This window comes from Carassius carassius, chromosome 19, assembly GCF_963082965.1.
Source record: "Carassius carassius chromosome 19, fCarCar2.1, whole genome shotgun sequence".
NCBI classification, from domain to species: domain Eukaryota; kingdom Metazoa; phylum Chordata; class Actinopteri; order Cypriniformes; family Cyprinidae; genus Carassius; species Carassius carassius.
Genome location: NC_081773.1, coordinates 30,581,680 through 30,607,404, shown reverse-complemented (window position 1 = coordinate 30,607,404; position 25,725 = coordinate 30,581,680). Strand labels below are relative to the sequence as shown.

At 39.7% G+C, this 25,725-nt stretch overlaps 1 protein-coding gene across 1 annotated transcript; it reads left to right on the top strand.

Moving 5' to 3' along the window:
- Window positions 1-251: 251 nt before the first annotated feature.
- xrcc5 (X-ray repair complementing defective repair in Chinese hamster cells 5) lies at window positions 252-24,476 on the top strand. Its single transcript, XM_059500655.1, has 21 exons — window positions 252-362; window positions 2,071-2,184; window positions 2,262-2,445; window positions 3,619-3,667; window positions 3,764-3,886; window positions 4,913-5,098; window positions 5,184-5,298; window positions 5,381-5,519; window positions 8,262-8,374; window positions 8,724-8,786; window positions 9,584-9,721; window positions 9,817-9,907; window positions 17,780-17,910; window positions 18,879-19,075; window positions 20,330-20,417; window positions 21,262-21,331; window positions 21,573-21,682; window positions 22,847-22,943; window positions 23,014-23,081; window positions 23,954-24,028; window positions 24,196-24,476. Exons 1-21 carry the CDS (start codon window positions 345-347, stop codon window positions 24,208-24,210), a joined length of 2,184 nt encoding a protein of 727 aa, XP_059356638.1. The 5' UTR covers window positions 252-344; the 3' UTR covers window positions 24,211-24,476.
- Window positions 24,477-25,725: the final 1,249 nt, after the last annotated feature.

Here is a 25,725-nt window from a genome sequence, read left to right as displayed (position 1 = left end):
ATCTACACTGGACACGTTTCATTTTATGTAAGAAAATTTATTTTTTTTATATCTTTTTATAGATATCTGCAGTGTTCACTGATACATCCCGCTGTTTACCATTCACCATAACGTGATTTTACATAATCTCTGGGGGCTTCAATTTTACAGGTTGAGGCTAAACACGACGCTGTTTACGTTTACTTTTTCAGACTACGTTTTAATTATATTAAAACGTTCATCAAGTGTGGGGACACAAAGTTTTTGTTGTTGTTTTTAATCGTTTTGTTCCGCTGTCTGAGGCGGAACCTTGTATCACCCGCTCTTGTACTCACCCGGAACAATAACAGACGGAAACCAGAGAGATGGCGCGAGCAGCCAAGGTAACTCGCTTCCCTTATTATTCCTTGTCTTAAGCTCGTGTTAATATTATTAATAATAAGGAGTATTTACTTTTATGCTACGTAGATTTCTTTAGATATAATTACGTTTTCGGTTGACATGTATGCACTTTACACACTGCAGAGAGTTGCACTCGCTCTTGTTGAAAGCATGTAGAAAACAAAGTGTAATGGTTGATTTATTAAAGTAACTTATCTTTATGTTCAGCTTTATCTGAAATGTGTTCTCCACAGAGATCCGTCGTCTGAAATACAAAATAAACAGGGTTTATACATTTGAATAATGCTACAGTTGTCGTACAGAAAGAGTTAATGCTAAGAAGATCTTAAGACGAATGTCTCAAATGCCGATTTTTTATTTATTTATATTTTTTATGCAAACTTTAGTATCCTCTGTGATATAATCTAGTATATAACCTGTTAACTGTTGGTTCCACTTTTTGAACAAAGCCGTGAAAATGGCATTTCCAACTTAAACTGTTATGAATTTTGAATGCATTGGTCCACAGATTTAAGGTTGGTCACTTTTTAAAGCAGATTATTGTAGAAGTGAAACAAGTTGTAAGGATTATATAACAAAAAAAATTTTAATAGTTAGTAAGTTTATGAAAATATAAAATATATATTTTACAAAATATGTTTTACTCTAAAACTGCTAGAAAATCAAAACCAAAATTCTGAACAAATTCGTTTCAAAATTTGAGGTTGCTATTTCAAAAATGAGCTTTCAATGAGATTTTGTTTGGGCGTAGTACCAAGCTTTTCCACTAGATGACCATCGAACCCCATTAGTAACCATTTAAGGGCGCCTTCATTTCCATAAATGGTTGGAGTGACCTGAAACTTTTTCCATACTTTTCTCAATATTTATGAAGTAGACATCACAATCATAAGTATAAAGGGTCAGTATGGCAGTATTTAATTTAAATTCAACCTCAAAAAACACATAAAAGACATGCTACGAGAATCCTGGACTTGCGTTATAGTAAAATATATTTAAAAAAAACAATCACCAAATATCAAAACTACAGTCTTTAAGCTTTCCAATGAAATATAGTTTGTCAAGATTACTTTAGGTTCAGACTAAGATATTACTGTTTAAAACATGTAATGGCAAATGGGCCCAGTGACAGTTAACATGTTTTTTTTTTGCCAGAATAGACAAATATTTATCACTTATCTTTAAAATAAAAATATAAAATAAAATGCATGAATTATACAAATCAGGTGGTACAAATTATTATCCAGAAGTGAACTGCAGTGTCCACACATCTCAGTCATTGTCATCTGTTAAATCCAAATCTTTGGCATAATCAATAAAAGTATTCCATATATACTCAAAGCGTCCCTGTTTGCCTTTTAGCACATATGTAATCCTCTCTAGTGGCAGAGCAGACAGGATCTGCCGTAACCACAAAGTGCCTCTTGGTCTACTTGTTTTTTTCCAAAATAAAGCTTTACATCTTTTGGCATTAAGCAGACTAAGGTCTATAAATGTACATTCATTTTTGACAGTTAACATGTTAAAGAAATAGCTCATTACTATTAATATAGTCATTACTCGCGTCACTCAGTTCCAAATCCCTGTGATGATATTTTTTGTAACATGAAATGTGAGACTATTCTCTATAAAGACAGTGTTATTTTCTTTCATGCATGTTTATCTTTGTCTTGTCATCTGTTTGTGCAGTCAGCATTGGTGCTTTGCATGGATGTGGGTTTCTCTATGAGCAACTCCGAGCCTGGCCAGGAGCCGCCCTTCGAACAGGCCAAAAAAGTCATCCAGAAGTTCATCCAGCGGCAGGTTTGTACTTCTTCTCCATTCATTTGTAGTATCTGTTTGCTGCAGAGAGAGCCTGATTGAGGTCCTCTGTGTTCCAGGTGTTTGCGGAGAATAAAGATGAGGTGGGTCTGGTGCTGTTTGGGACCGATGGCACTAAGAACCGCTTGGCCACAGACGGCCAGTACAAGCACATCACGGTCCACCGGCACCTCATGATGCCTGACTTTGAGCTCCTCGAGGAGATTGAGAGCCAACTGCAACCGGGTGGTCAGCAAGCGGACTGTATCCTTCCTGTTACCCTACACAGACAACAACACACGCTATAGATCTCATGAGGTGCTCAGTTAAAGGAAAAGTTACCCAAAAATCCTATTTTGCTACACTTTTCTCACCTTTAGGTTATCCAAGATGTAGATGAGTTTGTTTCTTCATCAGATTTGGAGAAATGTAGCATTGCATCAGTGTCTCATCAATGGATGCTCTGCAGTGAATGGGTGCCGTCAGAATGAGAGCTGATAAAAACATCACAATAATCCACAAGTAAACCAGTTAATGTCTGGAGAAGACGAAAGCTGTGTGTTTGTGAGAAACAAATCCATCATAAGACGTTTTTAACTCAAAGCTTTGTCTGAATCAAGAGAGAAATCTGCATGGATCAAGCACCGTTTACAAGCCAGATCCGCTCTAAACAAATATGTGGCTGGATTTGGTTGTGAGAGAACAACAGGGGATGACTTTTGTCACTGGAGGAAGTGTTGTTATGGATTATGGACTCTTAGCTATGCTGGAAGCAATGGTTTAAAGTTAAAATGTCTTATTGATGGATTTGTTTCTCACAAACACGCAACTTTTGTCTAGTCAAGACGTTAACCGATGGACTGGAGTGTTGTGGTTTACTTGTGGATTATTGTGATGTTTTTATCAGACTCTCATTCTGACGGCACCCATTAACTGCAGAGCATCCACTGATGAGACACTGATGCAATGCTACATTTCTCCAAATCTGATGAAGAAACAAACTCATCTACATCTTGGATTACATCTTCAGATCGGAGCAGCCCTAATTTTCAGTTTTGTCTTTTCCTTTATGTGCTGGTACAATTCATGAAATATATAATATAACATAACATTAAAATAAAATAAAACTATCAAAATAAAATATATATTTTATAAGAAATATTTGTAATGGCGTTAAGGATATAAACAAACATTATAAAAAATATTTAGTTTGTTTACTTGCATGCCATGTGACCCGCATCAGTGCACTGTGAACATCTGAGTGTGTTGTTAAATTATTGAAATATTACTTTAACATTTCAAGTAAATATTTTACTTCAAAGGGCTTTTTTTTAGCTGAGGAAAAAAGTTTTTGAATCTCTGATCTAATTTAATAATGGTATATTTAGTTTGTTAGACATTAATGCAGTTTTGTAAAGTCCTTGACTGATTAATCAGGGCTTGATGCTCTGGTCGTCTGCATGGACCTTTTGCAGGAGGAAACCATGTGAGATCTTTTGTCACACATTTGTCTGTTTACTTAAATGCAGTTGAGAAGTTTCTATGCTGCTGTTCACACTCTTCATTGTTTTGTTTTTTTTAGGGGGAAGAAGTTTGAGCGTCTGAACATCGTCCTGCTGACGGATCTGAACGTCCAGACCTCAACAGACCAGCTGGACGTTATCATCGACAGCTTGAAGAAAGCTGGTATCACCCTGCAGTTCTTGTAAGAAACGTGCTCTTATAATTAGGGCTGTCACTTTTTATTCGATATTCATAACATAACATGACGTGAAATATCCGTAATCGAACTATAAATAAAATATCCGGTTTTTAAAATGCCATGTGTAGCGCATTTTTTACAGTCTATGATTAGACTTTTTTTTTTTAAATTTTATTCTTTGCCATCTTATCCAGTAGAGAGCACTCTAGACGTATTGTAGCGTAGGCCCATGACCAAATCAAGCGAATAATAGCTAGCTTACGGTGTACATTTTAGGACATCCTCAGACCTCAGTCATTAAATGAAAAGGCGTCATGCCTCAGACTAAAAGGCTTCAGTCATCGGACAAAACGAGATCACGCCTAGGGACTGGAAAGCTTCAGGTCCCAGGAAAAACTACGTCAAGTCTCATACTTGAACAATTAGGCATCAGATGAAATGGACTCAGGTGGAGTATCGTGTTGCCCCGGCTCATGTGACGTCACACGCACGCCGTTCAGAGGAAGTGGTATATAATGGTTCATTGATGCCAAAAGGAGGTAATCAGTGTCTGATATATTATATTTTAACAGTTTTATTCAAATGTTACACTAATTAAGGGAAGAGAACATGCCTTTTGAGAGTCAAGTATGCACGTTTAAAAAGTTATAGCTTTTATTTTGGCATAGTAAAATTACCCTTGCGAAAAATAACCATGGTTTTACTTAGATATTTACGTAGATATTCGAATATATTCGAATACATCGCAAGATATTCGATATCCGTTCGAATTAGATTTTTCTCAAAAGTGACATCCCTACTGATAATAATAACAGGGCTCAACAATAACAATGTTTTCTACTCTAAGGCCAAAGTACTAGATTTTTTTAATGGTTAAATATCATTTTATATATGCCACAAGTGTTAAACATAAAGTTAGATGATCTTTTCCTCTTTGAGTGACGCAGATTTGATGCTAATAGTCAAATTTCTGGTTGTTTTTCCCACCTCAAACTTTGCTCTGATCCGTGTTTTGTTTGATCCGTTCAGTTTGCCGTTCCCTGTGGATGGTGAGGACCGTGCGTATGGTGGAGGGGATGGACCGGGACCCTCAGCAGCTCCTGCCCGTCCTGGAAAAGGCTTGAGCAGAGAGCAGACACAAGGTCTGAAGATGGTCAAAAACATCATGACCAGCCTCGAGGACGAGGACGGCTTGGAGGAGGTCTACACATTTAGGTATGCATTTAGATCAATACAGTACAAATTCGAATCCTGATAAAGTGCATTGGTCATGAAGTGACAGTGTTGATGTTCGCTGCAGTGATGCTCTGGAGAAGCTGTCCATCTTCAAGTGCATCGACAGGAGACCCATGGCGTGGCCCTGTCAGCTGACCATCGGCAGCTCCCTGACCATCCGCATCGTTGGATACAAAGCTGTGAGCTCCTAACAGATCATGATCCAAACGGGTTGATGTCTCCTGCTGTAACTCGGCCTAATATTGTGTTTGTTCATCGAAGGTGACGGAGGAGAAGGTGAAGAAGTCTTGGGCCATAGTAGATGCTCAGAGCCACCAGAGAGACGACGTCAAGAGAGAAACGGTTTACTGTCTGAACGACGATGATGAAACTGAAGTACAGAGGGATGACACTATCCAAGGTGCGGAAACAAAGATTGATAATGACTCATTCGCTGGGATTTTTGCAGTCATTTGTAGCCATATGAGATTTTGTCTACATCGGTCCACATGTTTACCTGTCAATTAATCAATTAATATTCAAAACGGCGTTTCTGAGTCCTGCCAAACATAATATGCACATACAGTCATACCAAAAATTATTCAGACGAGTGTTCGACCGATATGTGTTTTTTGACAGCCGATGCCGATATCCCGGAAAGCTGGAAGGCCGATTTAAAGCCGATATGTTTTTTTAAAAATTGTTATTAATAATATTTAAGAAATTTGAAATCATTTGCCAATGGATTAAAAAGTAAATGTGTAATAGAAGCATGCTTATACTTTAGATGACAGTATTTTTCACAAATAAATAAATATTTAATACAAATATAATTAAAAACCAACAGGGCACTCATTATTCTGGGAAGTTTGTGTATATTGGGAATCATATTTTTCAAATAACTCAAGGGTTACCCTCATTTTACACACAGCACACAGAGAAAATGCCATGAATATGACAGTGGGCAAATGCATAAAGCACAGTGTAATCTGAAATCATGAGTTTATAGTTTAAAGCATTCAGTTCACACGGACTGACCATCATGCAGGATACACACTTCACAAGATCTCAAAGCTGGATTTGACCGAGTTTGCAAGGTTTGTGAAATTAAATGTTTATTAGTCATTCAAAGATTTGTTTAAATTATATAAATGCATATTTGCTTAATGCTGTCTGCAAACGAGAAAGTATTATAATGTTTGCCTTTCTATTACTAATAGGTCTAATATAAAAGCAATCATTATAATACTTTCTGTATACATTAATTCCTTTGTTTAACCGTTCTATCTGATTATTAGACAGAACTGTAAATGATGACTACGAACAAGAGCGAGAGTGTGAGCACTGTTATCGGCCGATATTTCAAAAAAGCCAAATATTGGCCGATATATCGGCATTGGCAATATATTATCGGTCGACCTCTAATTTAGACACCAGATATAATTTTGATATTTTTTAACTAAAAAAGGGTTGTGAACCTACACTGGTCTCACAGTTCGGTTCGATTACGATTATCATGTCATTGATTCGGTTCAGTTCAATGTCACGATGCACCACATCCTCAATTTTCAATTTTAGTTAACATGTATACAATTTTGTCAATAAATACAAGCAGTCAGATATATGAACTGAACCTTTAATTTTACCTGCTCAAAGAATACACGCTTCTTAAATGTAACAAACAGACTAAAAAACTCAAGTCTGGCCACTGAAGACAACAGGAGCATTTAGAACAAATACACAACAGTAAATGCTAAATACTTTGCGCTGATGAGAGTTAAAAGCTCAGGGTGAAAACGGCTGATGTGGTTTCTCAAGTTAGAGGTATTGCCTTCTGCGTATTTTATTTGTGCGCTACATGATTTACACACAGTGTGTGTCTGTTCTCCATGTCGTGTTTACAAAGTCAATGTGGCCAAATGTCAGCTTTTATAATAGTTGGCACATTTTTAATTACTCGCACCCGCGTCTCACCTCCCTCCTCTATATGCAACAAATGAATCAGAAAAGCATCAGTATGTTATAATCGGTTATGGTCTATTAATGAACTGATACCAATTTGTCCTCATCTGTATCGTGATGCATCGTAGAAATTATTAGTTTTGACACCCCTAGTACAGGACACTTGTTTATGTATGCAAGTGAGGATAGCAAAATAAAGTGTGAGATATTATACCCAAAATATTCTTCATCCGGAGGAATATCCAGTACAGTTGATACAAATTAGGGACCAAAAATTATTCAGACACTTTGACCTGACCATGTTTTTTGCTCAAGTATTTTTTTATTTAATTGCTAATGCAACCTTTTTACACCACCGACTGAACAAAGTTAAGCAATGCTTGTAATTTGTTGAGCTAAATTGGTATTATCTGATTGTGTACTTGACGATCGGATGAGACCTACATTTGTGGTTCTTTAAAAATTCACCAATTAAGGCTCTAAACGGGTCTTAAACTGTAGCTGAAAGATTTAAACTGATAACGTTATGGCATTAAATGTTGCATGAAAAATTAGTTAAAATAAAAAATCTTCCTCGGTGTTTTGGCCTGTTTTTTTTTTTTTTTATTATTATTATATACAAATTTCTATATATCCTTACATTTACTTTAGATGCAAAATGAAAATATGAAGTCTTTTTCTTAGAAACTGAAAAAAAATTAAGGCACTTTTGCTTAAAGCAAGAACAAATATGTCAATGGGGAATGAAAACTAATTTTTCCATTGAATTAAGTTGATCTTTTTTTTTTTTTTACAAGCCCATTGGCAGATACTTATTCTTTTTAATCATAAACAAACTTCATTTTGATCAGCTTCACAGAAGTTGTATTTCCAAACTTTAAAGTGTTGCTTTCTGCTCCCTAGATGTTTACATTTAGAGAACATATTGATGTATTGTGATCCCCTCCATTTAGTCCTTAAATTGTGTTTATTGGGTCTTAAAAAGTCTTAAATATATCTCTATGAAACTTGCAGAAATGCTAATTGGAGCTAACCTGAGCTGAATCACGGTCGTCTTCTGTGGAGCTTCTTTACTGCTTACATTGGTTTTGTTTATGATTTATGAAATCTGCAACATTAACGGCTCAACTCGATCCTTATCATCTAAAGTGCTATGACAATAAATGAGACTTCAGAAACAAGACCCTTGTGTTTCTCACAGGTTTCCGGTATGGAAGCGACATTGTGCCATTTTCTAAGGTGGACGAGGACCAGATGAAATATAAGTCTGATGGGAAGTGTTTTTCTGTGCTTGGCTTCACGAAACAGGAGCTGGTAAGATGCTCTCCAGTAGATGGCACACTTTTCATAGTGCATTTTATCATATGATCATGGAAACGCTGAAATATCGGGGATTTTTACAAACTGTACTTTCTGTAGTGACTACAGTTCAGCTTTGTGAGTGCAATCTTTTACAAATCTCTATACAACTTGAAAAGAGTGCAAGAACCCTGAAAACAGGAAGCTACTGATAACAAGTTGTCAAGTCAGTATGATGATTATTTTAGCAGGTAATCTTAATCAGCATGTAATAATCTTAATTGAAGTGTACTGTACTGATGTGTCTTGCCTTGTTTCTTCCCTCAGTAATGTACAGTGACAGTTGTTTGTTGGTTTGCTGCAGATTCGTCGTCATCAGTTTATGGGAAGCCAAGTAGTCAAAGTTTTTGCACCCAGAGACGATGAGGTGAGCTTTACAAAGCTTTGTGTTCGTTGTGCAATTATACTGGAATTTAATAATTGTTAGTAATTGTGAAGTTTGAATACATACGGTGGTGACAAAAACGTCTGAAGACACATCTAAAATTATTTTCATTCAAACCTGGAAGTAAACACAGTTTTGGGGTTTTTAAAAAAAAGTCAAATAGTGTGAAATTAAGAATATTTATCGTAAACTAATCAAATGTGGCGTTCTATTATTTACGTCCATTTGTCACACAAATTATGTTGATGGTATATTTAGTGTTTAAATTACAATATTGTTCAAAAGTTTGGGGTTGATATGATTTTTTATGTTTTTGACTAAATGTCTCTTTTGCTCTCCAAGGCTGCATTTATTTAATTTAAAAAATACTGTAAAAATAGCGAAATATTATTACAATTAAAAAAGATCTTTATATGTCAATATGTTTTAAACTGTAATTTATTCCTGTGATGCACAGCTGTATTTTCAGCATCATTCATCCAGTCTTTAGTGTCACATGATCTTCAGAAATCAGAATAATATGATGATTTAATGCTCAAGAAACATTTCTGATTATTATCAGTTTAAAACAGTTATGCCGCCCAATATTTTTGTGAAAACTTAAATTTTTAAGAGCATTATGAAACTTTTGTAATATTATAAAAGTCTTTACTGTTACTTTTGGGCATCCTTACTGAAAGTACTAATACTTACTTAAAGTATGAATAAATTGACCTCAAACTTTCAAATGTTAGTGTAAATGTTTTGTATTCAGATAATGTTTTATTGTATGTGTGCAGCATGCAGCAGTGGCGCTGTCCGCTCTGATTCATGCCCTCGACAGTCTGAAGATGGCAGCGGTTGTACGTTATGCTTATGACCGTCGCAGTAACCCTCAAGTGGGCGCCGCTTTTCCGTGCATAAAGGAGAAATATGAAGTAAGTGGATTCACATCAAACAGAAAGCACACTATAAACGATTGCTCTTCAGTATGATGCACACCACACTCACTCCTGGTGTCTCTTATCCTCAGTGTCTGCTGTACGTACAGCTGCCGTTTATGGAGGATCTCCGTCAGTTCACATTCCCAGTGTTGGAAAACAACAAGAAGTTCACTCCTTCAGGTGAGCCCCCAGATAAAAGACCCACAATACAGCAGCCAGTTTCTGACAGATGCGTATGCAGCTTTCCTGTTGTGCAATTGTGACATTTTTCAATGAATTGTGCAGCATTATGCTGTATAAGAAGTTTCTTTGGTCCTCTCAGGGTTTCTGCAAAGTCTTAATATGCTAAAAAAATTTCTTAAATCTTAGCAGATGAGTCTTAACTCATAGTACAGTCACAGTATTAAATATTGCATGCATTGCATAGAAATTAGATTAGATTCAACTTTATTGTCAGTGCACATGTAAGGTACAAGGCAACTAACCCGAAGTTCAATAAGGATATACAGTGTCTACAATATGGTACAAATGTATAGTCGTGGCCAAAAGTTTTGAGAATTACATAAATATTGAAAATTGGAAAAGTTGCTGCTTAAGTTTTTATAATAGCAATTTGCATATACTCCAGAATGTAATGAAGAGTGATCAGATGAATTGCATAGTCCTTCTTTGCCATGAAAATTAACTTAATCCCAAAAAAACCTTCCCACTGCATTTCATTGCTGTCATTAAAGGACCTGCTGAGATCATTTCAGTAATCGTCTTGTTAACTCAGGTGAGAATGTTGACGAGCACAAGGCTGGAGATCATTATGTCAGGCTGATTGGGTTAGAATGGCAGACTTGACATGTTAAAAGGAGGGTGATGCTTGAAATCATTGTTCTTCCATTGTTAACCATGGTGACCTGCAAAGAAACGCGTGCAGCCATCATTGCGTTGCATAAAAATGGCTTCACAGGCAAGGATATTGTGGCTACTAAGATTGCACCTAAATCAACAATTTATAGGATCATCAAGAACTTCAAGGAAAGAGGTTCAATTCTTGTAAAGAAGGCTTCAGGGCGTCCAAGAAAGTCCAGCAAGAAAAAAAAGCAGTTTAGCAGCAAACTTTTTGAAAACTAATATTTATGTAATTCTCAAAACTTTTGGCCACGACTGTACAATAAATATACAGATAAGGCAGTATTATGGACATAATTTACAGATTTTATATACTGTCAGCATGATATAAAGATAGGTGTACTATGAACATACTATACAGATGGATTGTGAATTAAGTGAATGTACACTATAAGCAGAAACTATGAACATCATTTACACTAGTGCAATGGACCGTAAATAAGTGCATAGAAAATATCAATTATAACATCTTAAAATATCATAAATATCATACAATTTAATATATTTGTTAGTATTTTTGTCTTGTTTTCCAATACAAATATACATCAACATCCTTAAATTTACTTGAGATGCAGAAATGAATATATGAAATTCAGAAATTAAACAAAATTAAGTGAGTTTATAGTTGGCCAATGGGCCCACCAGCAGATATTTTTCTTTTTTTATATCATAAATTCACTTTCTTTGATGCATTTCTCAGATAAAAAGACTTCTCATCATGTGGTGTTTTTGCACTTTCATTTTAAAAATGTTTAGACATGCACTGGGAATTAAACAAAAAATACTGAGGAAGAGCATTCATTGTGAGTGATCAGAAGCTATGGTAAAAAGTTATTTTGCATATTCTAGATGAGTTTTTTGTTTTTTGGTAAAAAAAAAAAAATCATTTTTAGAAGTTGTAAGTGCTGATTTTTCAACTTATTGTGTTTCTCCTTAGACATTTACATTTAGAGATCATGTTGATGTATTGTGTTCCCTTCAGTTCATTCCTTAAATTTTCTTTAATTGTGACCACAAAACCAGTCTTAAGAAATTGAGATTTATGCATCATCTGAAAGCTGAATAAATAAGCTTTCCATTGATGTATGGAAAATCACCTTTAAATATGTTCAAATGAAGTTCTTAGCAATGCATATTATGAATCAAAAATTAAGTTTTGATATATTTATGGTAGAAAATCTACAAAATATCTTCATGGAACATTATCTTTATTTAATATCCTAATGATTTCTGGCATAAAAGAAAAATTGATCATTTTGACCCATACAATGTTTTTTTTGGCTATTGCTACAAATATACCCCAGAGACTTAAGACTGCTTTTGTGCTCCAGGGACACAATTGGTCTTTTAAAACATTGAATTCTTGAATTTACCTTCATAAAACTTGCAGAAAACGTACTCGGTTACTAACGTAACCTCGGTTCCCTGAGATGAGGTCCCCTTTTCTCGAGAATATGAAGCCAAAAATTATCCTTAATTTTTAAATAATGTAAAACGCAGTGCTGCAGCACAGCAGACCCAAGCGAAGCGGCTCGCGCGCTTATTGGCTGTGCTGCGGCAACTGCAGCAACCTATGGTGAGGCGGCGGAGAGTAACGAACCAATGGGGGCGCTTCGCGCCCATTGGACGTCAGAGCGCGCCAAAATAGGCGTGGCTGGAACTATATAAGCCACCGCTTCACCATAGGGATCAGGTTTTAAATCGACTGAAGCGATCACCCGGTCCGAGCACATAGCACGGCAGGTTACGCAGTACTCGTTCCCTCATCTCAGGGAACCGAGGTTACGTTAGTAACCGAGTACGTTCCCTTTCGAGAGTACTCTCGTACTGCGTAAGCTAGCTTACGCTATGGGAACACAATGTAAAACGCCGTGCGTGCTCGGGAACTTCGACCTGTCACAGCCCGAGGCGAGAGCTCGGGGCTTTATAGCAGGAGAAATCCCAGTCCCAACAGCCAACCTTAGTGAGCTTTATATAGGGAACGAAAAAAGGGGGACGTGATAAGGCTTAGCACGTCTATATAGAAAGTACCCTGGCCTGCAGGGCAGGGACTTGCAGATTATAGAATCTAATAAATGTGGACGGAGAGGCCCAGCCTGCCGCCGCACAGATATCATCCAGTGGTATCCCGCAGGACCACGCCCATGACGAGGCCATACCTCGGGTGGAATGGGCTCTGATGCCGAACGGGCAGTGAAGGCCCTTAGATTTGTAAGCCAGCGAGATAGTGTCTACTATCCATCGCGATAGGCTTTGCTTCGTGGTGGCGAGACCTCGGGTGCGCCCACCAAAGCATATGAAGAGCTGGTCCGACCTCCTGAATAAGGCGGAGCGCGCAATATAGGTTTTAAGAGCCCTGACGGGGCAGATGAAGCTCGCATTGCTTTCGTCGCTTTGCGAGGAAAGGGCTGACAGCGAGATGACCTGCGCTCTGAACGGTGTTGAGAGCACCTTGGGGACATAGCCGTGTCTTGGTCTGAGAATGACTCTGGAATCATTAGGCCCAAACTCGAGACAGTCAGCGCTTACAGATAGCGCATGTAAATCCCCCACTCGCTTGACTGAGGCCAGAGCCAGTAGAAAAGCGGTTTTGAACGAAAGAAGCTTCATACCGACAGACTGAAGCGGTTCAAAAGGGGGGCCCTTTAAGGCCTCTAGGACCGTAGACAGGTCCCAGGAAGGGATTGAAGGGGGTCGGGGAGGGTTCATCCGACGAGCTCCCTTAAGGAAACGAATGACCAGTTCGTTTTTTCCCAGTGATAGGCCGGCCACCGGAGCATGAGAAGCTGCAATGGCTGCCACATACACTTTGAGCGTAGACGGGGATCTGCCCGCATCTAAACGCTCCTGTAGGAAGGAGAGTATCTCCGACACGTCACATAAGTGAGGGTCTAGGTTCCGTGTCACGCACCAGGTGGAGAACACTGACCATTTCTGCGCGTATAGGCGCCTGGTTGAGGGCGCTCTGGCTTCCGTAATGGTCTTTAACACTCCCTCAGGGAGGTTCCCGGGTACCCGTTGAGGGGCCATACATGAAGGGCCCAAAGTTCGGGGTGGGGATGCCAGAGCGCGCCCTTCAGCTGCGTGAGGAGATCTTTCCGCAGCGGTATTGGCCATGGGGCTGTACTGGACAGCTGCATCAGCTCGGAGAACCAAGGTTGGGTCGTCCAGAGTGGGGCTACTAGCAACATAGCACATCTGCTCTTCCTGACCCGATCGATGACCTGCGGTAGCATCGCGACCGGTGGGAAGGCATAAAGCGGGCGTCTGGGCCAATCGAGGGCCAGCGCGTCCCTGCTCTTTGAAAAATATATTGGGCAATGAGCGTTGTCTTCTGAGGCGAAGAGGTCGACCTCTGCCCTGCCGAAGATGCTCCACATCAACTGAACCGTCTGTGGGTGAAGAGACCAATCCCCAGGGGGAACATTCGCCCTGGAAAGCATGTCCGGGCCCCGGTTCAGGATGCCAGGTACATGCGCTGCCTTTAGCGAGCGCAGATTGTAATGTGCCATGTCAGAAGACGCTCGGTCAGGGTGTGCAAGGTTTCTGACCTGACACCACCCTGGCGATTTATGTAGGCCACCACTGACATGCTGTCTGATCTGACCAGAACGTGGTGGCCCTTTAAAAATGGGAGGAAAGCTTTCAGGGATAGTTCGACCGCTATCATCTCCAGACAGTTTATGTGTAACAGTCGCTCCGGGCTCGACCAGAGGCCGGAGGCAGACCTGCCCTCGTACAGGGTGCCCCAACCGAGGTTGGATGCATCTGTCGAGACTACTTTCCATTTCGAGACAGCGCCCGTGCTTACGCCTAACTGATACCAGTTGGCTATTTTCCAAGGGGCCAGAGCTCCGATGCAGCCGTGGGTCACCCTGATGCGCGCGCGGCCGGAAATCCAGGCGCGCGCAGGAACACGGTCTCTCAGCCAGCGCTGTAGTGGGCGCATGCGCAGCAGGCCCAGTTTGAGAACCGCAGAGGCTGATGCCATCAGACCTAGCATTTCCTGAAATCGTTTGAGCGGGTAAAGAGACCCGGTAAACGTACGGGGCACTACGGAGAGGCCGAATGGAAGAACCATGTACTGATAAGTCTGCCCCTCGAAGGCGAATCTCAAGAATGGCCTGTGATGGGGTGCTATTTGAATGTGAAAGTAAGCGTCTTTCAGATCCACTGAGAAAAACCAATCCCTTGGGCGAATTTGCGCGAGTATTTGTTTGGTAGTTAACATTTTGAACGATCGCGTCATAAGCGCTTTGTTCAAACATCTGAGATCTAGGATGGGTCTGAGACCGCCATCCTTTTTTGGTACGAGGAAGTAGCGGCTGTAAAAGCCTGACTCGCGCTGCGCAGGGGGGACAGTTTCTATCGCCCTTTTGCAAGAAGGTTTATCAGTTCGGCGCGAAGGACGTGTGTCATTTCGCTTTTCACTTTCGTTTCGACCACGGCGCGAAAGCGCGGCGGTCTGCGAGCTAACTGGAGCGAGTAACCTCGTTTTATTATATTCAAAACCCAATCTGATATGCCGGGGATGGCCTGCCATGCAGCGGCTCGTGCGGCTATGGGTTGAATGTGTTTCGGGCACTGGCCGCCTGTTATGAGGGGACCAGTAGCTCGAGTATGCTGTGCTTGTGACACTGTGGTGACAGCGCTTATTTGTAGGGTTGCGCACTGAGAAGTGGGCACGCGCGCTACATTTAGAGCACCTCCGGCGCCAGCGGGAAGGTGGGCATGAAAGGAGACCCGAGTGAGTCTTTGTGACACTTGGGGGAGTGTGTATACATGTAGGGGTGCGTACTGTGTAGTGGGCACACTGCCTACATAGAAAAAGCTCTTTTTGTGCTTTATTGAGGTCGCCGTGGAAACGGCGTTTGTGTGCAGGCGTGCGTGCATTGTAACAGGCTCGTTTACTGCAGTATAGACATCTCCAACCGCCTTTAGTGAGGGGATTGGAGGAAGCATGTGAGGTTTCTTGTGTGGTGGTCCGGCCGCAGTGGGACTTAACCACGGTCTTTTCAGCCCGAAGGTCAGGAGGGCTTCGGAGGCTCGGGGTTCAGCACAATCCTGGGCCGAGGTCCCCGTCTCTCTGGCGGTTTGCGGCTCGTAGAGCGAGAGCGGTGCTGGGTTTTGGTCGCTGGGCGAGACTGTAAGTCTGGCTGCAATGGCTTCGAGGTCTGAGGGGGCGGCGCGTTTCTACGGCGTCCCGCAGCAGAGCTAGAGCGTTTCGGCAGGAAGTGTCTCATTGCCTGCGACGTTTTCTGAGCCTCAGTGAAGCGTTCAGCGAAACCCTTAACCGACTGGCCAAAGAGGCCGGAAGGCGAGATAGGAGAGTCGAGAAAGGCGGATTTGTCGGCGTCTTTCATCTCCGTGAGCGTGAGCCAGAGGTGTCGCTCTAAAACAGCGAGGCTTGCCATGCTTCGGCTGATCGCTTGTGCTGTGGTCTTTGTCGCACGCAGGGCTAGATCAGTAGCGCTGCGGAGATCTTTAAAGTCATAGGTATCTGGGGCAGACTTGTCCAGGTTATGGAGAAGTCTGGCCTGAAAAACCTGCAGCACGGCCATGGTGTGTAGAGCCGAAGCGGCTTGACCAGTGGAGGTGTAAGCTCGGCCAGCGAGAGCTGAGGTGGTGCGGCACGGCTTGGATGGATGCACAGGCTTCGACCGCCATCCAGCGGCTGAGGGCGGGCAGAGGTGTGCAGCAATAGCCTCCTCGAGAGGGGGAAGGCTCTCGTAACCGTGGTCTCGGGCGCCGTCGACAGAGGAGAGCGCTGACGAGACAGAAGTCTTCAAGCGTGCGGAGAATGGGGCTTTCCACGACTTCGTGAGTTCATTGTGAACTTCCGGGAAGAAGGGGGCGTTTCTTTGCGGAGGGGCCGAAGGGCGCCCCTGCAGGAACCATTCATCCAGCCTGCTTTTAGCGGGCTCGTCTGGAGGAGACCAGTCGAGCTGAAGGTCGCTGACAGCCCTTGTAAGCACGCGAGTAAGCTCCGCGTCGATATCGGCGCGTTGTCCGGTGCAGCTGGGTGCTGTAGAGGGGGGGGGGTCCGCAATGGAGCCCGACCATTCCTCACTACTGGACGCGGCGAGAGAAAGGCTGTCGTGTCTGTCCTCTTCCGCCTCAGGCGCTCCGAAGGAAAAGGGGGCGCTGGTGAGCAGGGACTGGCGCTGCTCGTCCACGAAGAGGACAGGCGAAGGAGCGAGAGCGGGCGAGGCACGCTCCGGGGAGTGTTCCGGCGTGAGCTCGCGTGTAACAGTATGCTCAGGCATTCTCTGATCGCGGCGTTTCTTACGCGGCACTTGAGAGAGAAGAGGCGGAGCGGGTGGAGCATCGTGGCTGGTTTGAGCTAATCGAGCCCGCAGGGTCGATATAGCCATGTCGTCGCACTCAGGGCAGCCGCCCTTGAAGAGTGCGCTCTCAGCATGCTCGCGGCCCAGGCAGGAGACACAGATGATGTGGCGGTCCTCGCTGGGCAGAGGGCCTCGGCAGGAAGCGCAGGCCCGAGGCATTTGAAACAACGCCTCGAATTCTGGAGGAAAAAAGTGTGATGCAGCGGCAAACACACTAGCTTTGAAAAGGATATAGTCACGCCGGATGGCGCAGCAGGAAGCGAGTGCTGAAGGCGGCGTCGAGATGAAGCACGAGCCGGCGTCCTCAGATCTGCGTTGCAGTGCTATCCCGCTGAGAGGCTTTTCGACGGCGTGTAGAGGCTTCTCCGGAGAAGACAGCGAAGTGCAGGTGAGATCGCTGAAGGAGATGAAATCTGATCCCTATGGTGAAGCGGTGGCTTATATAGTTCCAGCCACGCCTATTTTGGCGCGCTCTGACGTCCAATGGGCGCGAAGCGCCCCCATTGGTTCGTTACTCTCCGCCGCCTCACCATAGGTTGCTGCAGTTGCCGCAGCACAGCCAATAAGCGCGCGAGCCGCTTCGCTTGGGTCTGCTGTGCTGCAGCACTGCGTTTTACATTATTTAAAAATTAAGGATAATTTTTGGCTTCATATTCTCGAGAAAAGGGGACCTTTTCCCATAGCGTAAGCTAGCTTACGTAGTACAAGAGTACTCTCGAAAGGGAACCTGCTGCCCTTCTGAGGCACATCCAACCAAAAGGAGATGAATCTAGATGTTGTTGTTTATGTGAATATCTCTGTTCAGACTCTCAGCTGTCAGCCGTGGATGCACTGATTGACTCCATGATGCTGGTGGAAAAGGATGAGGATGGAGAGAGCGTGGACCTCTTTAAAGTCAACCGCATTCCCAACCCACAGTTCCAGAGACTCTTCCAGGCATGACAATATTTGATACGCTCATAATAGTCTAATGCTTTTGCATTTATGCATTAAACAGATGCTTGCATCCAAACTGACTTGCAAAAGAGAGCCATGCATAGATTAAAAAAAATCAAGGTTTTGCATTAAATAAATTCTGATTATAATATTTAAGCATTTTCATTCATGTGCATAAATTTAGCTGTACATAGTCCAAAATAAAAATATTTACCTATATCATTTGTTTTAACAATTTTAGAATGAGTATATCATTCAATAGCTAATATAAACCAAAAATTAAGAATACTTTTATATAATCTAAATAAATTTAAACAAATGCTATTAGTCTTAAAATGCTTAAACACTTACTAATAAGCAAATAATAAAAAGTTGTATAAATTGATAAACCATAGTTTACGTATTAACTTTAACCTAGAATAATAAATGCTGTTCATTGTAAAATCAAAAGTTTTGGGTCAGTACAAGTTTTTTAATGTCTGCTCTCCAAAGGCTGCATTTATTTGATCGAAAATACAGTAAAATTTGTGAAATATTATTACAATTTCAAATAACCGTTGTCTGTCGTGATGTATTGTGAAATGCAATTTATTTCTGTGATGCGCAGCTGAATTTTCAGCATTATTCCTCCAGTCTTCAGTGTCACATGATTTTCAGAAATCATTCTAATATACTGTTTGCTGCTCGAGAAACATTTCTGATTATTAACAGTGTTGAAAACAGTCGTGCTGCACAATACTTTTGTGGGAACTTGATTTTTGAATAGAAAGAGTTTTCAGTAGGAATCTTTTGTGATTAAATTAATGCATCCTTGTTGACCCCAAACTTTGCATGCACTGATCCCTAGTGTTTATTCCCGCTCACACTCCTCTCTTCATCCTGCAGTAGTACAGTGATTGAGGTGTGTGACACTGGGTCGGTGTCTCTGCAGTGGCTCTCATTGATCTTTCTTTGTCTTGTGTCCTCAGTGCTTGCATCACCGCGGTGTGAACCCAGATGATCCCCTGCCGCCTGTAGAGCCGTGGCTGAAGAGGGTCCTAGAGCGACCCCAGGCTGTGTCCGCCCGCTGCCAGGCCCCTCTGCAGGACGTCAAGACCAAGTTCCCACTGAAAGTGGTGGTGAAGAAGAAAGAGCAGAAGACGAGCGCAGATGTGTTCGGCAGCAGGTGAGAATGGATCAAATCAACACTGAAGCTGTGGTTGAAATCGATGAGACGTGCTTCAAGACTTCCAGCATGTACGTGCCAGCTGGTACAGACTGTGCTAGACAGGGTTTTTCTGATTTTCATTAAGGTTTCCGCAGGTGTTAAAAAGGTCCTGATTTGCTCTTCCACTAATTAAGGCCTTAAAAAGGTCAGAACAGAAAGACTTAAAAATGATAAAGTCATGCAATTAAATGGTGCATGAATTGCAAAAAAAAATAGTATCTAAGCTCTGTATTTTTGTTGTTTTGCAGTAAAAATATCTAAAATCCTTAAAACAAAATACACTTAATAGAAATGCAAGATGAATATGAATTCTTGTTTTCTGAGAAATCTAGCAAAATTAAGTGAATTTGTGCTTAGAATGGACAAAATTCTGCAGCTTTTTTAATTTAAATTATTATTATTTTTAAGTGTATTTGTGCTTAAAATTGTCAAAATTCAGCATTTTTTTTACATTAAAATTTGTTTTTTTTGTGTGTGTATTTGTGCTTGAAATGGACAAAATTCTGCAGCTTTTTTCCACTTAAATTAGTTTATTTGAGTGTATTTGCTTAGATTGGACAAATTTCTGCGGGGTGTTTTTCATTTAAATTTTTTTTACGGATATTTGTGCTTAAAATTGACAATTCTGCATTTTTTTGCATTAAAATTATTTTTATTTTTTTTGAGCCTATTGGCAAAAACTTGTTTTAAAAATAAACTCACTTAATGTTTTTATTGCTTTGGTCTTTCTTTTTAGTTTTAAAAAAAAAAGGTCTTAAAGGCCCAGTTTCACAGACAGCGCTTAGACTAAGCCTTGATTAGGCCATGGTTCAATGAGGACATTTAAGTGATTTTTTAACATGCCTTAGAAAAAACATTAGATTTGTGCACCTTGAGACGAAACAAAAGCACTGATATATTTCAAGATCAGTTTCTTTCAGTTAAAACAGCTCAGATTTACACTTTAGTCTGGGACTAGACTAAAGCCTTGTCTGTAATGCAAACCCATGTGGGAGGGGTTTATTTTGTGATTGACCAATCCAAATCAAGTATTCCAGAGAGGGAGTGTAATAAAATATGTAAGCTCCGCCCACATTGTGTGTGTGTGTGTGTGTGTGTGTGTGTGTGTGTGTGTGTGTGTGTGTGTGTGTGTGTGTGTTCAGTGTCATGGATGTCGTTAATCTGAAAGTAGTTAGTAGTAATTGAGGTTGTCGATCTGTTTGTCGTCTTCAGTGCTGATGAACCAGATGTGAAGAAAGTCAAAGTGGATGAAGAGACTGAGTTTAACCTGGCCGAGATTGCAGAAGGAAACATCACATCGGTGAGACTCTCATGTGTGAAATCTGTTCAGTAATCAGATTAAAATGAATAAATATTAGAGGTTTATATTTATATACACTGTTGTTCAAAGGTTTGGGGTCATTTTGAATGAAATTAATACAATTATTCAGCAAGACTACATTAAATTGATCAAAAGTGACAGTAAAAATTTTGATTATTAGAAATGATTTCTATTTCAAATTAATGCTGTTCTTTTGAACTTTATATTCATCAAAGGATCCTTAAGAAAATGAAATGAATCTCGGTTTCCCCAAAAATATGAAGCGGCACGACTGTTTTCAACATTGATAATAATCAGAAATGTTTCTTGAGCAGTTAATCAGTGTATCAGAATGATTTCTGAAGATCATGTGACACTGAAGTAATGTTTATGAAAATACAGCTTTGATCACAGGAACAAATTACAGTTTAACACATATTCACATTGAAAACTGTTTATTTGAATTGTAATAATATTTCACTATTTTTACTGTATTTTTAATCAAATAAATGCAGTAGTGGAAAGCATAAAATATTTGTAAACTTTTGAATGGTAGTGCACTATATGCATTTATTATACTAAAATAATGTATTTAAATAATTTTTATAATTATTAGATTTTTTCATGCTTTCCCTTCAAATGTACAGAACAATCAAGTCTTAAAGTCGATGTAAAATGCCTTTCAGCGTGAAAAGTATATACCAAATGGAAAAAGATGTAGGGCAGAGCTTGCTTTTTCCATCAAGCATTAGCAGAAAAAGTTGTTATTTACAGTGGCATGAGCACAATGAGATGAGGAACATGCATTCACGCTGATTTACAATACAGACGCTCTCTGTTTCAGGTAGGCAGCGTCAATCCAGTCCGAGATTTCTGCACGCTGGTTCGACAGAAGACCGTTTCTTTCGATCAGGGTGAGATTTGATTGTTCAGTCTGATAGTCTCGCTCTTCAGCCTTCACAAAAGTGTCAGCTATTAAACATGCTATACTCTAAATGTGCTATTACTGCTCCTGGCTTGTCTGCAAAGCCTTGCTGTGGATTGAAAGCAGTCTCTGAGACACTGAGGAGCCGCTCGTGTTGTTTCTGAATGCGAGCTGCAGGTTTTGTTGGTAGCGCAGTGGCTTTGATGATCATTGTTTTCTAACCATGACAGCGTGCCAGCAGCTGACCCACAGGATCGAGCAGTTACTCAGCAACAGAAGCCCTGAGTACTACATGAAGAGCATCGCCTGTATCCAGGCCTTCAGGGATCAGTCCATATTGGTGAGCTCTCAATTAAACCTCCGCGTCCAATCAGGCATCACTTAAGGATCAGTCGTTTTCTGCGGGTCGCTAGGAATAAACACACTGCTGGAGGATGTTGGGACTCAGACGATGTGAGCTCAGCTGGAGTCTGAGGCTCTGGTCCAAAGCACAGTGAGCTGCCTGTCTAGACAGGATTTTAGTGCTCTCCTGATTCTGGACCAGTTTTTAAGGATCAATCATACTTGCAAAGGCAAATAATAGAACTACGTTTGTGTTCAAGTCAGAAGAAATGCTGAGAATATGTATTTTAAATTCTTATTAAACTGTCATTAGCATAGCAACGTGTCGACATTAGACTCTTTTCAAATCAGTTGTGTTGAAAGGAACATCCAAGTGTTCTGTGATGGTGCTCCCTCAGAAGACAGCTACCTATGCAGGCAACTCCCTAGGTTTTGGACAGAGTCCTTCATCAATCAAAAGTCTGGATTTAACAATGTGTTTCTGATTTGTATATTTTAATTAAAACATTTGTTTTGTTATTATTATATCAACGTAGAAATTTTTATTTTATATTTATATATTAATATTAATACTTCAGATTATTTTAGTTTAGCATTAAGTTTTAAATTAACGTTATTATATATTATATAATGATATATTAAATATAAATATTATATTCTATTATTTATTAAATATAAATATTAAATTGGTTTAAATATTAATGTATATAATATACATATACATTATTTATTTTAAAATTATATATTTATTTAAATTTTAGGACTTCATTTTTAGTTTAACATTTTTTATTTTCATTACTTTTTTTAAGTTTTACATTTACATTATAAATTATAGAAAGGTTCATTTTATTCATCGACTTCAGTGGTTACTAATGATCATGAAAATATTTCACTATTCTGTTTCTGCTTAAATGCTTGAAATCTGTATTATAGTAAAATATAGTGCATGTATGACATTTTTGGACCGCATTTACACCTTACTTCTTATAATCTGATCACCTTAGACCGGTGTAAATGGGTCCAGCATGTGACACCATTTTTGCAACATATGTTGCATGTTTACTGCGTGATATCAGTTTTTTTTAGTGTTGATTTTTAATGACTGTGAATATGAGCTCAGAGAATTGATCGCACTGCACCTGCCCACAATTTACTCCATCAGAGCATAAACGCAGAGCTGTTCAACAGCTACATGCAGTCCCTGAAGAGGAGCGTTCCTGACAGGAATCTTCAGGAGTTCTGGGATCTGCTTGTCCAAGGTAAAGAACAGGCCTTCTGCTCATGTTGAGCTGAAGACTTCGTGCCTTCAACATGCACTTTTGTTTTCAGATGCTCTGACGCTCATTAGCAAAGATGAAGTGGACGGAAGCACCATTTCCAAACAAGATGCAAACCAGGTACTTACAGCCTACTATAGTCTACAGCTTCAAGGTTTTCACAAGTCCATTTGAAATATTTTTTATTTTAACTAAACTAATTAAAGGAATAGATCACTGAAAAATTTAAATTAGCTGAGAATGTCCTCACCCTCAGGCCATCCCAGATGTAGATGAGTTTGTTTCTTCATCAGATTTGTAGAAATGTATCATTGCATCAGTGTCTCATCAATGGATGCTCTGCAGTGAATGGGTGCCGTCAGAATGAGAGTCTGATAAAAACATCACAATAATCCACACCACTCCAGTCCATCAGTTAACATCTGGAGAAGACAAAAGCTGTGTGTTTGTAAGAAACAAATCCATCAAGCCATTTGTAACGTCAATCTTCTGAACAAAATGAGAGTCCATAATCTATAAATGAGAAAGTTGTCTAGTCTGATTTAGGAGAGAAATATGCACAGTTCATAACAGCTCTAAACAAATATGTGGCTTGATTTGATGTGAGAGAACAACAGGAGAAGGACTTTTTCACTGGAGGAAGCATTATTATGGATTATGGACTTTCTTACAAACACAGCTTTTGTCTTCTCCAGACATTAACTGGATTAAATGGATTACTTGTGGATTATTGTGATGTTTTTATCAGACTCTCATTCTGACGGCACCCATTCGCTGCAGAGCATCCATTGATGAGACACTGATGCAATGCTACATTTCTACAAATCTGATGAAGAAACAAACTCCTAATCTTGGATGACGTGAGAGTCAGGACATTGCCAGTCTCAGTTGATATATTTTAGTGTTTGCTTTGACCTCTGTTGTATATGTTGAGGTTGTTGGTGAAGTCTGTGTGTTATTATGGACGTTTAACCCTGTGTTTGCTGGTTTAGTTCTTGGCGTTTGTTCAGAAAGAGGAAGTGCAGGCGGCTGCAGTGCAGGAGGACGCTGGAGATGTGGATGATCTGGTGAGCGTTTCATGCTAGTTTGGTTGTTTTAATAACAAGCACATAATTTATATTTGTGAGTGTAATTATGATCTGTAAGTAAATTAATTTCTTTATATTTTTGAAGAGATTTCAGACCTGTACTTTTGGCTGCATGTTAAGTTGTTGTCTGTTGTTTTTTGATGCAGCTGGACATGATGTAAAGAGGTTGTCTTCAACACCGGCGTCCATCCAGCTCAAGCAGCTCTGCATTAGATGCCATTTCTTGTGTTTATTAATGAAACACAAATCTCCAAAACGTTCTAGTGCTTCTCTAAATCAGGTTCTTTGTGCTTGGCATGATTATGTTGCTCTAGTTTGATTATTGAATGTGGTACAGTCTGTATTTGATGGATTTTCTAAAGGCAAATAAATGGCCATGTTCTTTATACAGGAACTCAAATAAAAGATCAAACAAAATAAAACTCAATTCTTGATTCCTGTTCTATTTAGTCCTGGGCATCAAGGATTTATTTATTTATTTAGTCTTATTTTTTTTTTCTTTGTATTTATTTATTTTTTTCAAATGGTGATTTTCATTACTGTAAAACATCTATATTACATTTATTACACATTTATGTATTTTTTTCAGTGCCTATATATATATATATATATATATATATATTTATTATTATTTTTTTTTTTTTGGCATTGCTATCAAGCTTTTTTTTTGTTCAATGGTGTTTTTTTGTGTTTTTTTTTCATTAATGCAGTGCATTTACATTACATTTATATATCTGTCTATTAGATATTTATTTTTTATAACCTTTATTTTTAGAACCATTTTGAATTGATTTAATGATTCTCATAAAAATATATATATATATTTTGGTTATTTCCAGTGGTGATTTTTATTATTGTAATACAGTTACAATACATTTATCTTTATTTTATTTGTTTTTCATATACATTTTTTTAGAGCCATTGAGATTTAATTTTTATTTTTTCATTACTGTCACATTGTCACATCTTTACTGTCACTTTTTTTAAACTCCTATTATTCCCAGTTGTAATTTTTTTATTACTGTGATCCAGGATCCCTGGATGTGAAGTAGATGCCATTCCCATTCCCATGACTTTCATTGAAACCAACAGTTTGAAAGCACTGATTTGCAGAAATGAGTCGCACATGTCATCATTAATCAGCTGCCAGGGATCGTTGGGGATGTTTGATTGCTCCTGTTTATAATCCATGCTCAGAAACCCTGGTTTTTCATGCCAGCCAGTCGTTGAGGGTTTGATCAGTTGTGGCTGATGAACTGAGAGCATGTGAGCACTGGATCTCTGCAGTTTCCCACCGCTGTCTGCTGGGTCAAACCTGCTTCAGTCAACTGTGATGAAGATACGAGACGTGTAGAGTCCCAATAAATGAGACCGAATGATGATACTGATGATTGAGAACAGTGATGAGGTGAATCACAGGGTCGCTTTTCACAACAACAAAAAAAAGAATAATAATAAAGAAGTAATATTTTTTTTATTTACTATATAGTGATGGTATTGTAATAATGTTAAAATGCCATGCATATTTTTACTTGTTTTATTATTTAAAGTAGAAACCAAACAAATTTATATTTGACGTGAGGCTTAAGGCCTTAGAAAAAGCAATAAAAGTTTTTTAAAAGCTAAAAGATAATTAACAATCACAATTACAAGTTCAAATTTTGAAGGGAATAATT

Coding starts and splice junctions, on each gene's coding strand:
- xrcc5 (XM_059500655.1), top strand. Junction 2,185..2,261: donor AGAAGTTCATCCAGCGGCAG/GTTTGTACTTCT, acceptor TCTGTGTTCCAG/GTGTTTGCGGAGAATAAAGA. Junction 8,787..9,583: donor TTGCACCCAGAGACGATGAG/GTGAGCTTTACA, acceptor GTATGTGTGCAG/CATGCAGCAGTGGCGCTGTC.